Source organism: Crassostrea angulata, chromosome 3, assembly GCF_025612915.1.
Source record: "Crassostrea angulata isolate pt1a10 chromosome 3, ASM2561291v2, whole genome shotgun sequence".
In the NCBI taxonomy this organism is placed as follows: domain Eukaryota; kingdom Metazoa; phylum Mollusca; class Bivalvia; order Ostreida; family Ostreidae; genus Magallana; species Magallana angulata.
In genome coordinates this window covers 33,356,644-33,375,991 of record NC_069113.1, presented here as the reverse complement: position 1 = coordinate 33,375,991, position 19,348 = coordinate 33,356,644, and the positions used below count along the sequence as shown (strand labels likewise).

General features: G+C 32.6%; 1 protein-coding gene across 2 annotated transcripts; it reads right to left on the bottom strand.

The window, feature by feature from the left end:
* Window positions 1–856: 856 nt before the first annotated feature.
* On the bottom strand, window positions 857–19,339 carry LOC128177842 (uncharacterized). 2 transcript variants are annotated; one of them, XM_052844727.1, is made up of 13 exons: window positions 19,115–19,339; window positions 14,669–14,767; window positions 12,520–12,643; window positions 12,184–12,351; window positions 11,526–11,696; window positions 10,637–10,709; window positions 10,112–10,422; window positions 7,628–7,667; window positions 6,888–6,979; window positions 4,221–4,844; window positions 3,640–3,789; window positions 3,382–3,410; window positions 857–1,944 (listed from the first exon to the last, which is right to left on the bottom strand). In XM_052844727.1, exons 2-13 carry the CDS (start codon window positions 14,705–14,707, stop codon window positions 1,906–1,908), a joined length of 1,860 nt encoding a protein of 619 aa, XP_052700687.1. In that variant the 5' UTR covers window positions 14,708–14,767; window positions 19,115–19,339; the 3' UTR covers window positions 857–1,905. The 2 variants fall into 2 exon arrangements, with proteins under 2 accessions (XP_052700687.1, XP_052700686.1); XM_052844726.1 differs by having other exon boundaries at window positions 19,217–19,339.
* Between the last annotated feature and the right edge of the window lie 9 nt (window positions 19,340–19,348).

Below are 19,348 nucleotides of genomic sequence, written 5' to 3'. Positions count from 1 at the left end.
CATGAATAGGAATTCTGGGAAATATGCAGTTGAGCTTTATCAAATTTGTATTAATTCATTTTACACTGTACCTTGTGGACTGACCAAGTACGTTAGGATGAAACTTTTAATTAATGCACTTAATTAGACAATCCATGTTAGAGTACGGTATATTTAGAGAATTTTGATACTGGTCAGTTTCTAGGTTTGCAAGACTGACCACATGCATGCAGGTACTATCTCTGGTGGGAAAGGATATATTGGCAGTGGTGTGCAACAAGGGACCATGGAGTTAATAAAGAGTTATCTATGCAGTGTTTTCCATGCAAAGAAACACTTTAAAACAGCATGCTCAGTTGCTGTAGATACCGGTAGGAGTGTGCAGACAAATGCATTGTACTAACACCGCTACACACTCATCTCCTCACCAAGTAAAAAAAATGATAAATGGCAAACAAAATGTACAGTTGACTTTCGATATCTCGAACACTGATATCATGATTACAATGGAAATGTCAAAGTGATTTGCAAGTCCCAACCACTTAGTTTTTTTTTTACCCTCACTATCTAGAATACTCGAATATCTCGAAGTTTTAAAACATTCCCACCTAGTTTGAGATAATGAAGTTTGACTGTATGTACTTTTAATTTTACTCTCTTGCATCCAAGTCTTTCAAACCCATTAAGTAGGTCCAGATGCATTATCCTTGCAAGTTTGATGAAGATAGGACAAGTACATGTAATTACTTAGATACAGGACCTATACCAAAAACTTTTACTAGGTCCTCATGACACCGACGGTATTCCATATTCCTCCACTTCCTCTTTAAAGTATCATTTCCTGGAGCATTTGTAACAGCACCATGTAAACAGACAATGTGGTTTGAATTTTTATTAATTAATAAGGTCTTTGCTTTAAATCATTTTCATTTATACTATATATCACAAATAACTATAAATATATTGCACAGAAATGTCCATCCTCTTAATCAATTCCTATCTAGCTCGCATACATTATTTACAATCACATAAACATTCCTTAAGTGACTTAATACAAATGTACATATCTAAAATCTATCTATTTCCTTTAAGTATTGAATCAGTTGAACCACAAAGGGTTTCATTGAATATGGCAAGGAAGGATGTAAAATGTTACAAAAACAAATTCATCAACTTCATTTATTACCGTACTAACAGTTGATAAAACATTAATTTCTAAGATATATCTACAATGAATATATATTTATCAGAAAATGAAGAAAAAATTACAAGCAAGTATCATAATCCCACAGGCCTCTAATATCATAATAGGGTACATGAACAAGCTCTTGTATGTTGATTGGAAAGTCTACAAGTTTGGCACAATGACATCACTATTATAATGGTAAAGATTCAAGTTTCAGATCTAATTATAACGATTTCAAATATATAGAAATGTTCCACAATTTTTAGACTATGCTCAAATAAATACATAAGAATTAAACAGCATGGACTCATTCTCTATATCAATGAAAATCGTTTTTAACAACCAGTTTTGTTTAGTTTGCAGTGTAAAGAGGGTCAACATATGATTAATAATAACCATCTCATAATGCTAACACTGTTGCTTGCACATAATGTCATAGAATCATATGATGCATTGTTTTGCACAAGATATCATAATCAAGCAGACGACATTGTTTGTACTTTGACATCTGCACCAATAACCGCAAAATCAATAAGCGCTTTTTGTTTACAAAGGGAAGTTGAAAATATGTGTCATGCTCTGTATCAAATGGCTATAAGCTTTTCCTGAACTGTGAGGAAATAGATTAGAAGATACACAAGATGGAGTGGGAATTTTTCTTTTTTAATTTCCCTTTGTTTATTAGCATCTTCTTTTTTTCCTCCTTACTATAATCCTGCAACATAATCTGATTAGAAAATTCATGGCGATTTAGAACAGGTTTCCTCTTCATCGACAGTCTGAAAAAGAATGAAGCCAAAAAATTACAATAATCTGAACAAGGGAATGTGAGAAATACTGGCTAGTTTGATTGGTAGAATCTTTATAGGCTCTTTTACACATTCACTGAGATAGTTCCTTGATTTACTAAACCTTGCTAGGACCAAACTTACTACAAGTTTTGTTACATTTTGGGAAACCATTTCTTAATATTGTGCCTAAAATTTAACTTATTTAGCTAGTTCCCTCTAAGAGCTTTGAGCAACAGTCAGTGCTCTCAATCATTTTAAGTTTTTTTTTGCATTTTTGCATTTTATTTTTTTGGAAGGGGGGGGGGAGGGGTATTTTATATGACATAGTCAAATTATAGTCATTAAACACAGAGTTAATCAACTATTGCTATAATCACTTTTGAAAGACAAAATTCAAAGCTGACATGAAAATCCATAAATGTATGAAGACTCTAATATTACTTTGAATCTCAACTGCTACAGAGTTTTAATTATAATATACTCATCAAGAAAGTTGTGGTCAGATGCTTTCTGATTGAGGAACAAGTATTGCAGACTACTAATTATATACTCTCTACCAATAAATATGAAAGAAAAGAATTTAAAAAGGTATAGTTTTTGCAAAAAACTCCCAATTGAAAATGCTTTAATCATCTTGTCCAGAAATTTAATGGTTTCCTTACCACATGCAAATGAAACATTATAATACATGTGTGAAATTCCCTTAGAGTTCATAACATTTGCATCGTGTTGTTGACGCTCACACTATATCCAATACTAGTATGAAAAACAAGAGGCCCTTGGGCCACATCACTCTCCTGAGCAACAATTTAAGTCATAATAAAATTAGCTTTATGGAGTCATATACAAAATATCTGAACAATGCAGTAAAATAGATCTTGAATGTTTAAAAAGATTTTCAAAATTTTCTCCAGATATTCTTAAATAATGTTTATCATTGAACCCCCTTTGTAACAGGATGATATCATTTGTGGCCCACCCCACCCTACCCACAGGAATCATCATTTGAACAATCTTGAATTTATACTACCTAATGATGTTTCCACAAAGTTTCAGCTTTTCTGGCTTTTGACTTTTGAGCAGAATTTTTTTTTAAAAAGATTTTTTCAATACATGTATATTCCTACATAAAAATTTGACCGCCTAATGTGGCCCCCACCCTATACCCTTCACATAAGCATGCTTAATGCCAAGTTTAGTTGAAATTTACCAAATGGTTCTGGAGAAGAAGTTGAAAATGTAAAAAAAGTTTACAGACAGACGGACCTGGACAAAAAGTGATCAGTGAGAGTAGCTCATTTGAGCTTTAAAAAAATGAAGCTCAGATGAGCTAAAAAGTAACAAAAGGTGGTAATTTTTCCGTATATGGTACATACTCAAAACCGATTGAGAGTTAATATTGATTATCAAAACTGTTTGCCATACCTTCATTTCATTTCTTCTGAAGGGTGTCACTATAAAAAATAATGAACAAAATTAGAAAAAGCTAAATTGTAATACGATATGTGCTCTTTAATACAGATTGATTTAAGCAATCAATTCAATGAAATACATGTATCAAAGTCATCATAAGTTAAAATTTAAATTAAATTCTTGTATTTTACAAACTCTACCTGTCAATAGACAAAACAAAATCACTTTAATAAAAAGGGTTATCCCATAAGTTCAATAAATTGTTATTACCGACAGCTACAGATTTTCCTGTCTTAGTACTGGATTGTGTATCTGTGGATAACTGCCTAGAATCTTCCAAGGAATCAACAGACAGCACTTGATATCTATTGTCCGATGACAGTGACACTGAATTGTCAGTATCATTTTTCCTGGATGACCCTGCAAATAATATTTATATAGTTAAATTTATTGTTGGTAAGTAGATGACCCTACAAATAATATCGCATTTGAAAGAACTGGCTTCCTTCAGAGATGGAGATAATACTTAATGGATCATTGTAAATATTATCATCATAACATAATACATGTATATCCCCTTATTTTAAAACGAGATATGCAGGTTTCACTGTATCATAAATTTCAAGATCATCATGAACCATAGGCGTCGGAGGGGAGGGTTTTTTTTTTTTGGCTAAGATATTCACAATCATTATCCTTTTCTTTTTCAAAAGTCAAGGTAATTGTTAAGTTACCCCTATTTCAATTTGCTTCCAACGCCAGTGTGAACAATCATAAATAATCATGATATTAATGTCTCAAACTCAGAAAGGCATATCCATAAATGGTGTAGTTTTTTTATTACTTTATACCTGTTCCATAATCACTGTCTTCTTGGGATGCATATCTTTTTCGATATGCCATATCAAGTGAATTTGAAGAAAATGATGAATACATCCCTTCAGATTTCAAAGAACCTAATGAATGGGGAGGCACTGAAATGCTCTGTAAACCAGCTGTATATAGAACGGGGGATAAAAACGACTGATTTCTAATTTGAGGGTCAGTCCCTCTCAAGCTTAGTGATGATGGGTCATCTATTGGGGTCACATTAGCTTGATCACTTTGCTGGGTTTCTAACATCCCCGTTCCAATTTCTTCAGGGCTTTTTTCCACAATCTGAATTTCCTCTGAAGAATTTGGTCCAATTTTATCTACAGTACGCAACACATAACCCTCCACCTCTGCAGAGGGAGAATTTTCTGACACTTCAGTGCTTGGCAAAGAAGACTGGTTTTGTAACTTTGTATACTGTTCAGCACCATCTAGATCTGTTTCGAGAGTTTCATCGTCTTTTCCACTACTGTGGTCCATTTGTGATCCATTGCACCCAGGTAGTAGAGGTTTCTTTTCTGCTGAATCTTTCGTTTCACCAAAGGTTGCGGGAACTGTACCAGAATTTTGTAAATTGGCACGTTCCTGCATAGGGATCATACCTGTAAAGAGTATAAAAGGGGGACATTTTTACAGTAGTGGTTTTTTTTTTTGTTTAAAAAAATCATTGATATTTTACAACAAAATGATCGACTGTACATAGCATCTTTGAAGGGACAAAGGAAAAACATTTTTTTAAAGACATTTATAGCAAAATCATAATAAATCTTGCAACAAATTCATTATCAAACAATTGATCTCTTCATATTTTTAAAATATGTAAAACTGCATGTATGTAACAAAATAAAACAATTAATTACCGTATTTCACGGAATTTAGGTCGATACTTTTTTCCCCTGACATGTGGACCTCGCCCTATTCATCGCTTCGCCCAATTTATGTTTTTTTTTTTTGGTTGGAATTTTGCAAAAATTTATGCAACCCTCCAATAAAATCATGAGTGTTTACTGTAATACTGCTTGAATTTCTGTGTAAAAATCGTATGGATTTTAATCAATATACTGTAGTAATTTATCATTTAAACAAAATTAAATGTAAATAGATTTATTTCTTCTTACATTCTTACTTAGATCACTGACTGAATCATTAAATGCTGTCATGCATTTTGATCGTGTGCTTACGATAAACAGGAAATCGATTTCGCGCGGTAAAAGTAAAATGAGAACCGTACAAAGGGTAATTACGGGGGGAAATATCGTCAGGTAGAAATAAAAAAAAAAAATGTTTTCATAATAGAATACATGAACAAGTCTTTTTCTGTATATTCAACATAAAACTTTCGATGAAATTTTAGCCAGGTGTCTCTGAAATCAGTCTGGGTAGCGCTGACTTTATTTATACACAGTTGAACTCTCGGCACGTGCTACTCATGCCTGCAGGCTTCAATAAGATCAGAGGTTGACTCGTGTGTATATACACAGTAAAAAGTCACATAGAGACACAGGGTGGCATGTGCTACCGTAGTCATGCCTCCAGGCTAGGTAACTATCCCCTGGTTAACACCAGTTTGTACACATGGCAGGGAAGTAATAAAAAAACGATCTTAAATTAAAACCGGCCGTACTGAATTATTTGGTTAGAAAATTTTGACGCAATTTCAGACATTTTCTTACGATGTTTTCAAGAAATACATTTTATTTCCCTTTTGTTTAAAACTGTGAAAAAAGATTAAAGGCTACTACAGTGGAGCCTCAGTTATCCGGACGCTTTCGTTCCCAAGTTGAATCGTCCGGATAGGTGAAGCGTCCGGATATCTGAAATGTGTCTATTGTTGTCATGAATGATAATGTATTTGTATGCAATGGCTCCCAGTGTTGATACTAGTTTTTTTTTTGCCTTTCATACCATATAGCAACACATGCTAGAGTGAACGTTTTTAAGAGATAAAGAACTCTGCTTTATTTTATTATTTTGTCATGAAATATTAACCGGACAATAATGATAACCGAATCTAGCTGAATTCTTTCTGTCCAAGTGTGATATGTGTGTGATACACTGTTGTTAGCAATTTTCCAATTTTTGAAAGTGATTTGGGAAGTCAGTGTATTTATACAAGCTACTCATGAGGGTCTAGCACGTAAAAAAGGTGTGAAACTTAATTGACAGGGGTAATCTTTTGTACTGAGTAGGGTATCATCAAATTTTACCGTCCGGTTAAATGAAGCAAGATTAGTAGTAAATTAGTGTTTTGTGGTAAAAACAGACCGTCCGGATCCGGAATGCAAAATTCCGGATAAATGAGACAAAATAACGTATAAAAAATCTGTTCCCAAATAAAATCGTCCGTAAACTGAAGCGTCCGGTTATCTGGCGTCCGGATATCTGAGGCCCCACTGTATATGATAACGTTATTGGTTTAAACCATTTATTCATTAGAACTAGCGGTAATTTTTCGACCAATTCTTCGAAGTCGACCTATTTATACTTTTTTTTATTTTATGGCTAAAAACGGCCTCCTTCGCCCAATAAACCGTATCGACCTAAATTCCGTGAAATACAGTATAAGTCTTGAAATGTAATTGAAATTTGAGATGAGAAGGTTTGTAATGTAAATGAGAACATGTATAAGCACAGCATTTATTTACCTTGCTCTAAATCTTTATTTCTATTCTTCCTTTTCTTAGTACAGCACCAATATATCATAACAATTACAAATAGAAACAAAGGAATCCCAATTCTGAAACATAAAAGTAAAAATTCAGTAACATGTAAAGTAGTTGTTATACTCCTGCACAGATACAAACAGCAGAATTAACACGATCCAAATCTCAATGTTTAGTCTCAATCAAGAAATACAAGTGTCTTATGGGCTATAAAGTTGCTCTTGTCTCAACCGAATTACCTGAATTCCTGAAGCATTGTGCTACATGTATCAATTCTATTTTTTTGGAAGGCTGATGGGTATTAATTAACTATTTTTAAATATACAGGTACATGTACTTATATGTATTTGGAAATTTTGGCTTTTTGTAAATTGTCAAGAAAGGTGTATATCTATATAAGCTACATGATGCTATTTCATACACATGTACCAGTAACTGAATATGTATTGTCAACTTCTAAATAAGGGTTTGTGGGGATGTATACTCAGGGAAATACTTTAATATGTGTATAGAGAATATAGCCTGTATATATTTTATCATTCATTGGGGACGTTGGTTCATTAGTATGGGGGTATCCACAAATCCGTGAAAATTGAACAACCACAAAATTTTAAAGATTCTCCATTTGATTTTGTTTATATATCATTTCTAATGATAATGTTCATGCCAGCATTTAAATTCATTATGATGAAAATTTAAATAAAAATTTTTTTTTGACTTACCCCAATCCTACAGCAAGAGGAACAATATAGCTTTCTCCATCTGAAAAATGTTCATTGTGACAATTATATTGTGTAACATACAGCTAGGTTAAAGTTGATTACTCAAAATGCAAAATAATTTTTAAAAATAACATTAATATACCTGGAAAAAAACACCTTTGATTTCATTTCATTACAAATGTTGTAGATTTGTATGACTGTAGGATGTACGAGTCTAGCACAGTACTTATACGAGCTGGGTATCATGTGACCATGCACTATCATGGATCTAAATGTTATATCTTTTACTTCAAAGAGACTCTATGTGGGTATATTTTGACAATGCATACTCATTTTCCATAGCAACAACATTAAAATATTTTCCTCAATGCAAAAAAAAAACAAAACAATAAAGTGTACCACTATTTAAAACAAGAGGCCCATGGACCACATTGCTCACCTGAAAATCACTAAACATAATAAAATCAGCTTAATGGAGTAATATTCAAAATATCTGGACAACATAGTTTAATAGATTCTGTATGAAACAAAAGATTCTGTATGAAACAAAAATTCTATTTTTACCCTTGAATATTCTTATGTTTATTATTGAACCCCTTTTGTAATAGGATATTTGAGCACTGCAGTTCTCAAATAGATCTTAAACAACTGTTTATATAAATAAACCTACATCAAACTTCGAACCCCGTACACATGTGAGGCCAAAGAATTGTCCAGGGGCCACAGTCTACACAATTTTAAAGAATCAACAATATGTCAAAAGCTTCCATATAAGAAAAACCAAATATTAATATAATACTCGAGTTTTTGTGAATAATATAAATCTTTTCCTTTGTACAATTGGACCCGAAATGTGCTTCCACCCTTTCCTGAAGATTAGAATCTTGGACTTACACTATCTGAGGTTGCTTTCACAAATTTAACTTTAAAGCTTTTCTAGGCAAAATAGTTTTTTAGAAAAAGATTTTTAAAGATTTTTCTCTACATATTCTGATGAAAAAAATTGATACCCCCCCCCCCCCCCCCCATTACAGCCCCACTCTACTCCCAGGGATCATGATTTAAACAGCCTTGAATTTACCCTACCTGAGGATGCTTCCATTTAAGTTTTTAGCTTTTCTGGCTAAAATGGTTTTTGAGAAGGTTTTTGAAAAATACCAACAAATTTTCAGTAATTTTTAATATCCCCCCCCCCCTTATAGAAGGCACGGCCCTTCATTTTAACAAACTTGATAATCGGTATTCTTCACCAAACGATGCTTTGTACCAAGTTTAGTTGAAAATGGCCCTGTGGTTTTGGAGATTAAGTTGAAAATATAAAAAGTTTACAGACAGACGAATGGACAGACGGACAGACATATGCTGGACAAAAGATGATTAGAAAAGCTCATTTGAGCTTTCAGCTCAGGTGAGCTGAAAATAATAAGCTCCACATATGTAGAAAGTTTTGATCATGAAATTGTTTTACTGTTTTAGACAAGCACCGTGGTAATTAATGTATTTGTACACAGAAATTAATTTTCGTTAAATACACAACTTGCAATACTGTCAGGTTTTGTTTCAAATATTTTGAAAACCTCTTAGTCAGCTAGCTTGACCAGGGATGTATATACCGGTATTAATGAGATATGTAACTTCTATATTCGCCATGTTTACTTCCCAAACTATCACGCAAGCTTTGGCAAGTTTTAAAACTCTGTTCAATCCCAGAAAAAAACATAATTTTTCAGTAGATTATTTTTTTTCTCTTGTTAATAGGTATGTTTTTTTTATATATTTTAAATCAATTGTTGAAAACTAATTTAAATGGAAAGAGAATAAAGAAAATAAACATCAATTTTCATGTGATCTTGAAAATGGGGAAAAAAAGTGTCACTCTCCAAGTTTTAAGAACTCTGTTATAAAAATTATGATCAGATCAGGGTTATAAAGTACATTTGTACTTAAAAGGTTTTATAATGATATCTGGTAACACCATAGATATATGAAGTTTAAAATGACCTACGAAATCAAGTGCAGTGTGATTTCAGCGAGACTTGTGAGAGTTGCCTATTCTCTTAGTACATGTATATATATACTTGTTTGACATACTAAAGATTTCTTTATAAATGCGAGAACAGTTTTATTTTTTGCAGAATTCTGCCATTTTGTATCAAACTGCAAGTTAGAATATACTGGTACAATAGAGAGCATTATTTTTTTGTGATATTTTAAAAAATGAAATGCTTTCTTTGGTGATTCATGTGGGATATCAAGGTGGTGACATTGCAGAAAAATACATAACCCGCATTAGAGAGTTATGTAAATTTTTTTTGCAATGATCGCTATCTTCATACCCGCCATGAATCATACTTGTTAGACTTAAATATTTGTGTATCTGTCAGATAAATTAAAGAGAGGTTTTAAAATCTACAGGTAATGCTTCTGACAATTTTACGCATATTTAAATTCATCACTATTAATAAGGCTTTTACAGTAACTAACCGCCAGTTAACACCGTCATTTGATCCTCTGGCTGGTGAGTAGAGGTGCCATTGACTTCTGGAGCTATTCGCATCCCAGACTCTGCAGGAGAGCCCAAATTGGTTCCATTGTGTTTGGTTCTCTCTATTTCTCCCTGTTTAGATAATTGATTTCTCCTTCTTAACTTTGGCAAGAAAGTGACAGATGGCACCATGGTTAGGGTTGGTTGCTCCCTTTTTGTGGTTAGAGGTGTAACAGTTTTAGTGACTAGCCGACATTTTCTGTCTTCTGTTGTGGAACCATTAAAAATCACAGAATAGCCCTTTGGACATCTGAAAATAAACAATTATCTCCATGCATATTTCTAGAAAAATGTACTTGTATTTTTTGATCAACTATTTTTAGTTTTCAACAGCTTTTAATAACAAATTTAACATTTCATTACCTAGATTAAAAAAAAAATCCTCTTAAAAAATTCAAACAGATTATTTGTGGCAACAAAGCATAATCAGAGACTAAAGACATTTTAATCTCTTGGTAACATACTTTGTGTGAGGTATACAAATGGAGTAATCACTCTTATTCTTGAAGTGTCCTTGGTCACACTCGCCAACATCCCCTATAATAAAGTTGTCAAGCACCTTTATATTAAAAAAAATGATATAAACATTTATTGACACATAAGGAAAGGTCGTGCAACAATAAAATAAAAGTGAATTTTATTTTAAAAACATTTTTTCCTAAAAAAAAGGTTTTATATTTTAAATACTAGTAGTTTAAAAAAATCCTTATAAAACAGTCCTCAACATGTAGCTATTAATACGTATCTTTGAAGTTTGATGAAAAAAAATTCTAAAAAGCATCTAAAATACAAAGCTTTATGCAAAATAAGGAATACCGGTAGTGAAAACGTCAAAGTCATAGAGAAGGCCAAGGTCAGAAAAATGTGACACAGTTAATTGTATCTTTGTCTGGAGTTTGATAAAATATCTTCAACAGTTTCTTTCAAACTGAGGTAAGTAAATGCCTACATAACAGGGAAACATAAAAATTACCACCCTAAAGGTACCCCCCCCCCCCCAAGCCTTGGGCTTGTAAATTTCCCAATTAAATTCATGACAATACATATCTTTTGCTGAAATTAATTGCTTGGTAAATGAAATATAAAGAAAAAAAAAAGGGATTCTTATAGATAAACATGTATATTAAACACTTCATGTTCAATAGATACCGAACAGCAATGAAAAAAAATGGCTGAATTAGGTTGACACAGGTTATCAAAATTATTTAACATTTTTATCTGCACAAGTATTTTTTTTTAAAATGTTATACATTTACCATGTTTAATTACAATGTAAACTAAAGTTATAAAATTTAATCATAAAATTTATCAGAAAAAAACAGCCTTTGATATGACTATAGGTCCTCTACATACCAGTATTCTTTAACTCGAAGCCCGGTGTTCTGATCGAGTTCAGTTTGTCAGAATCATTGACTGGCCCTTTACATGCTTGAGGGTCATCGCCATAGCGAAGATCCTGTCTTCTACAGGCACACTCTTTATTCCCTGTCCTTTGGCATTCATCCCTGTTAAGAAGCTCTGCTTCTGCATTGCATAAGATAGAAAACAACAAGTTATAACAATCAAAATTAAAACAATACATAGTATAAAGTCATAAATATTTTTCATCACAAAATAAAATAGTTTTCCTGTAATCAACTAAGATTGAAAAACTTCTTTGTAATGTTCACTTGTGCATCAATAAAAATTGTAACAACCCTCATTTAAATCCTCATCAGGGTAGGACCATAAGATCTTAAAAATTAAGTTCCTTTTTATATCATTTACATCACATTTGTTAAGGCATGACAGAGATACCAGGCAAAAAGAATAGCTTGGTCACATGAGTGGAGTACAAAACTAAATAGTTATAAATATGATAAATAGTACCCGGTAATCAATGGCCATCTAGCTGAGAAATAACTACAACCCAACTTTATTTTCATTATTTTCATAGTTATCTCCCTTTGGAAGATTTAAATGAATTTGAAACCCCATATCATAGAAAGTCTTTCTCTTTTTCTTGCCTTACCTGGTGAACAGTCACAGTCAAATTTCCTACACTGTTCTTCTTGGATTCCGAAGTTGTATGTTATTTCAGAGGTATCCATTGGTAACTCGTTGACAGTTCCGATGGGACAGTCGTAACAGGAGTCATAACCTAGTGTGTTCCTGCTAGAGCACAATATGTAACCTTGGTCTGCAAAAACAATGTTCATCAGTTGTTACTAGTTCTGGTGTTGATACAAATTACACAGAGAGAGAGAGAGAGAGACACACACACACACAGACAGACATACAGACAGACACAGAGAGACAGACAGAGAGAGAGTGAGAATTATATGGAAAGTGCACTTCACATACTTACTTTTTAAACACTTAATTGTTTTGCAGCATGATCCATCAGTTCTATGGATAACGTTGTTACCGGTCGGACAGGACATACCGATATTAACAAGGAGGGATGATAAGATGAGCAGACAGGCAATCATCTACAATGTATATTAAAATTACCTTTAAAATATAATGTGAACACATACACACATTTTTCAGGTCCAATTGATACAAAGGATGACACTGATATCTAGAACATGAACATATTTATCACATGTTCACATCTATATGCAGTTGATACCTCTCTGACATGTAATGAATATTACAAAGAAACAAAATAATGTTACTTTGAATTAAACCAAAATCATTTACAATCTATAATTATGAGAGTTCCTATAACATTGTTTATAACTCTTTCCAATTAGCCATCATCGAACATGATATTTTACTATGGGAAGCACTGCAACTCAAAAGGTCGTCCATCTGAATTTTTTCAGACCTAGAGCTACGGACCTGCAACTATTTTAGGTCTAGTACTAGAATTTTCTCTTCAACATTCAAAATGTAAACAAAAACATGGCCTGAGCTTTAATGTCTACATAGAACTGTGAGCTCTGTATCTCACTTATAACTCAATGACCAACACTCAAATTTTGATTGAAAATTAGATAAGCCATACTGAAGCAATGTAAACATTAAAAAGGCAAAAATAATTTTTGACCAAAATCGTGATCATGGCCCTTTAAGCAATGCATACTAAGAATGTATCATTTTATGTACTCTATTTTTTTCAAGTACTTGTACCGGTACATGTACTTACATGCGTATAAACTTTGATGATTTTTTAATGAGAATAATGAGAGCTCTTTAAACGGATGATATAATGACGAAATGATGATGTCTTATTCAAGCTGCATTATATAAAATTTACATCACAATCAGTTTAAAAACTGGCCTCCTATATAAATGACACATCTCTCCAACATAGGGTATAGAAATTAGTTGATATGCAGATGTCATACTCAGTATAACTCACGCATACTCTTCTCTTTCTTCCTCATACATCCCCTTCTCTATTCACACTATGCATTTCTCCCTTCCCTATTTTCACTAAACTCTCTCTGTCTCTCTCTGTGTCTGTCTGTCTGTGTCTGTCTGTCTGTCTCTGTCTCTGTATCTCTCTCTCTCTCTCTCTCTCTCTCTCTCTCTCTCTCTCTCTCTCTCTCCATTTACAGAATGAGATACAGACACTTGTCCCTCTTCCCCTTTTACATATGGTATTTAATAAACTTTTTACACCCATTTTAGAATGACACATTATCCTTTACAATGAAATGAAAACACCAAATGCTGTTTATGTTTGTTCACCACAGGGACAGGAAGACAACCAGACAACCAACACTCTTTATGTCTGATCTTTGTAGTTTGATTCTCTCATTTTTCTTCTTTCAAAAATCATTTCAATCAAACAGCTACAAATTCATGTTAATATTTCAATGATCCATTAATGGTCATCTAATATGCACTTATTAGTACAGATCGAGTGAAAAGTAGAAAGGAATTGTGGTCTCTCATTCAACTACAATTGCATTGATACTGCAAAGCGACACACTCTCTCCCTCGCACACACTTATGTACACACTCACACCATTTCCACTTCCACTTCAATGCACTTAGACCGTCTACACTATACATGTATTAGAAAGAATGAGGCCAACCCTAAATAATGACATCAAAATAAGTCGTCTAATCAGACGACGGAAAGGAAAAGGATCTCTTCACCCACTGTTTTACTTTTTCAACTTCAATGGTTACCGTAAACTTTCAGTGAACTACATGCCCTTTTACTTCTGTTCTAAAGGTTTTTGTTCTTTTCTTAATCAAAGAAATACTACCAGTATTTACAGAGCAAAATTGCACATTGAATATTGAAAAACTAATAGCCAATTACATACTCAACATACTCAATCAATCTTGATCAAATTTTCAAAAAACCCAACACTAATTCCTGATTAAAAAAAAAAAAAAAGAAAGACAAAATTGACAGCTGATCCTATACATGTTAACAGACATTACATAGCTTAAATTTCCTGACTGCCAAACAAAATAATACCCTGTTTCTCATGATGCAAACTGACTGAGAATACTGAACAATGCTTATTACAATTAGCATACATACTTACCGGCACCCAGAAATGAGCCTCTTTCCCAAATTTCCCCATATTTGGTCCTCAACTCCCTGCTCAATGAGACCTGCTGTCATTCTTTGTAGTCAATCATCTCTAAAAATAGAAATTTAGTTACTGCTTGTAGAATCATATGAACTGGCTCAAGCCATAGGAGGAAGAATGAAAAGTTGTTTTCATTCACTTTGTTCGAGCAGGGTTAAAATTAACCCACGCTATTGTTTAGTTGTTGTCTGTAATAAGACTGGTTTTAAAAAATCATTTTTGCAGGCAAACTGCAGGTAAAGTTAAATACTGCTTATTTAGAAACAAAGTTTTTTAAGAAAATCATAAAAGTTAAGAAATACAGGTCAGTTTCTGTGTCAATCTATGTTCGCTGTCAGTCTCACTTCTACATAATTATACTACTACATTCTATGGTACATTTTATTTACTCTTTTTGTTATATCTTTCTCAATAAAATTTAGAATTTTAATTACCGGGTACTTAAGATTTTTATAAAAAATAAAGTTCATGACCTTAAACTTTTACTAGAGTTTATGGACTTAGCGCATTATTGAAGTACATGCAGTCATGTATATTCATGAAAGTAACTGTCTCTAATAACTCTTTCATGTAATTAATATTCATGAAGAAATATGACCAATCTTATGGGAATGATTTCAACCTCTCTTTATCCTTTCCATAGCCAACTAGTATTGCATGTAAATATGCATAATGGAATAAAATGCTTATCGATGCTGTAGATGTGCATAAATGGCCAAAATTTGAGAATCTATTTAGCCTTAATGCATAATAGAGTGCATGACCTGATATTGAAAAGGTGCAAGACTCTGATAGGAAATAATTTTTCCATATTTGTTAACTTTCAAGATAGGTTTATTTGTGCATAAATGAAAACATGATTGCTAGTATTTACATGTTTCATATTTTTAACAACCTCTCATCTACCATCACCAAGGCAAGTTAAGATTAAGACCAATGATATCCCTTCATATATTTTAACTTTTCAATATTCAACCACTATCAATGAATCACCATCTGCCATTTATACCAAAATCATCATTTTACATGTAGCACTTATCAGTTATTTTGGCTAGCCAATTATTTCTTTACTATTAACAAGTCTATTTTCTATTTAGAAAGTTCAAAAACTGTTTTGGCTGTTTTGAATAATTAACATACTTGTATAACTCTTTAAATCACATAACTTCTTAATTACAATATTTTAAATGATTAATTACTAAATGTGAACAAGCAAGGGAAGATAACTCCGTTTTGAACAACCAATGGAAGTTAACTACATTAAATGTTACATCCCCCTTTTAAACTCTTTCCAATCTTTTCACAATATCTCAACTTTGATAGACAGCTTCATAACTTCATTCTTAAGACATATACCCCCCCCCCTTTATTATATACATTATATACATTAACACTAAATGACCATTTTGGCCACACCCTGCAGTAAGCTACCTTTGGTTCAGGTGAGCAAAAAAAATTAAGACAATTTGATTGTACGATCCAACGTCCCTTAGGAGATCTATAATGAGTAATATTGACATTTTTTCTCTATTTGAGAGTCGTTCGTAAGTCGGAATACCTCACACAATTTTTCAATGTTATCATCCGCTGGTATTCTTTATGCCTGTTGCAATGCAAATTAATTTTTTTTATTTTTAGTCGCTTGAATTGAAACCCAACAAGCTAATAAAGAGGTTTCATCAGGAAAATTATACGGTTTTTTTTTTTCATTAAATTGAATGAACTCTGAGGTATTCATACAATTTAAAATATCAAATTAAAAAATGTGCTGCATAAAATATTTTTGGACAGAGTACTTGTTATAGTAATTTCTGATTTTTTTAACAAATAACTAATTCGTTTTAACAAATCAATAATTAGTTTTAACAAATCAAGAATTTATTTTAACAAATCAATAATTTGTTTTAACAAACGAATAAAAAATATTAATACTGCTGCCGCCCTATGCTTTCATAGAGCTAGTATACCTGTGATTCAATATCTCAATATTTCCATCTTTTCAAGGTAAATTTGGAACAATTATCTTTCCTGCTAGAAAAAGGAGGGTGGGGGGGGGGGGCTGATCCCTCTATGATGCTATGTTCCTAATGGTTAGGTCTAACTTTGCAAAAAGTTAAAAAGCTAAGCCCCCCTCCCAGCCCCCTGGTTCATACGCCTATGTATAAAGCAGTCATGTTTAAACATATGAAATATTTCAGTCCGAGGGAAAACAAAGAATTATAAATATACAAAGAAACTCGATCTGGGGTCCCAAGTTCAATTCACAGTCCAGCAATATACCTTAATTACGATATATATATTTCGTTGCCCATCCCTCCTTTAAAAATGCACAGCAATGATACATCAGCAAGGAAAAAACTTGAACAATGTGTCAATGTATCCCCATGCAATGATGTTTTTACAAGGAATTAAAGGTCACATGAAACAGTTTTTAACACTATGATTTTCATTCATAAATATAAAGCTTGGTATAAACAAATGTTAAAATACGTGAAGTAAGAATTTTTTGCCTTTGCATTATTGAGAAATAACCTTGAAAACTCTGCACCTGAAAAAATTTTTCCCCGCTTATCGTTCTTGATTTTGTGGATTTATGACGTCACACAGACCCACCGATGTAAACAATGCATCAAAAAAAGTGTAATTTTACAGTAGTTTATCGATTTGATTTTAGTAATTTCTGCATATATGAACGTTTCTTTCTTTTCAAATGAGATCATTTGATTTCATAGTACAGATGACTTAGTTTCCTTAATGAATAAATCTACTATCAGCTTCTCACCAGAGTAAAATAATGAAGAAAATCCCATACTGCAGTGAAAATTTAACGAAAGAAATGCTCTAAACATTAACAGCTGATTAATGAATTATCCTGATCCTTTTGAAATAGAGACATCATTTTCTTCTTCGATACGTATAATGATTGAGCTACATCTAAAGGGAATTAAAGCATTTTAATTCAGTTGATTTATTTTGTCACATAAAAAAGTATAAGGCAGGCCAATGAAAATGTTTGAGGTATTGTGTACATAGTTTGTATTTAAGAGCTGCTGTAAAATAAGTTAAACGCAAAATTATTCTTGAGTTTTATGTTAAACTAATATTAATTTCTGACTTATTGATATATACATGTAGCAATATCTTTAGAAAATACTCTGTGTACTCGTGTATTAACGTTTTATTAAATTAGATCGCGGAAATATGGCACTTCGATTTCGAAATGTATCGGTAAAATAAATCGGTTGTTTGATAAATATTGTTGTGAACGAATGTGAAGATAATCAATAGATTTTATTCAGAACAAGCATCAATAATAATAAAAGAACGAAAGAAAAAATTGCGGAACAAAGTGAGATAGAAGGAATCTGTGAGTAAACACAGCACATACACATTTTAAAATCAAAATACCGCACATATATAAGTACATGTTTCAAAATCAAAACATTTGAAGAAATTTCTCTTAGACTAAAAATAATTAAATGGTAACATATTTGTGAATTTGAAAGCGAAACAAACAATGTACTCGTGAAGCGAATGAGGCACCACGAGGCCACTTGTTTAGAAAAAAAATCTTAATGAATTGCATGAACGTGCAAATGGGAAAAACGGTCAGTTATTTTTGAATTTGACAATTTCATTAAAAAGATTGAAATAAAACATATACACATGCATATATTAAAAGTATATTATACTTGCATGTAGATTAGATCTATAAAGACAATCATTCATTCTCCGCGCAGTCTCTAAACTGAATATGTACACGCTATAAAATATAAACGCACACGATTTCATTTCTTGAGAGAAAAAATACTGCCGTGGTTAATTATTGTATAATTATACAAGTTTTTATATAAAATAGTAATTTTTTTCTTTTAAAACGCTGCAAAATGACATGGATATTTGGATTCACAACATAGCTTTATAAGACCATTGGGTCTTACTGACGTCATAAGCAAGGGAGGTAAGCCGCGTAAGTCAATGTTCCTTTTCCCGATTAAGTGATTTTGATCGACTGTGGCGCTCACACTTCGCATAAAATATTCAATAAACAATGTCAGTCTTATTAAATAGGCACTTATGAACTCATTCTTGTATATAACTCAATATGGTCAGGATATCGTTTCATATGACCTTTAAGGTGAAGTTTGCAGTTACAGGGAGATAACTCACATATTTTCTTTGTGTACTACATAAGTTGATAACGATGTCAATTTTACTCGGTTGGCTTAGTCGATTAATCGGGGCCTTTATTCGAGCGACAGTCGAGAACTCGTTATTACTTGAAACTGTGTGTCCTTATTCAACTGTCAGATACATCGTATCTTAACTATTATAGTTAAACATTTTTAAACTATGTCCACTTCTCAAAAGAGAATTAAAAAGAGAATAGCTACAAACCCAATCTAATTAAAATTAGACCTTTCATCTCGCTCTCTGTTATGTATGGGATCGATCGATACAGTTTCACAGTTAAGGTATGTCAAGAAAAATAATTCTTACATTTGAATTGGTGTTATCATGAAGGCGATGCATGATACTTCTTTGACTACTTTCAATTTGATGATAGTGTGCATTCGGCAAACCTCGGTTGAGTCCCTAGAAGTGATACCGATCGGCCGAAGTGTGCCGAGT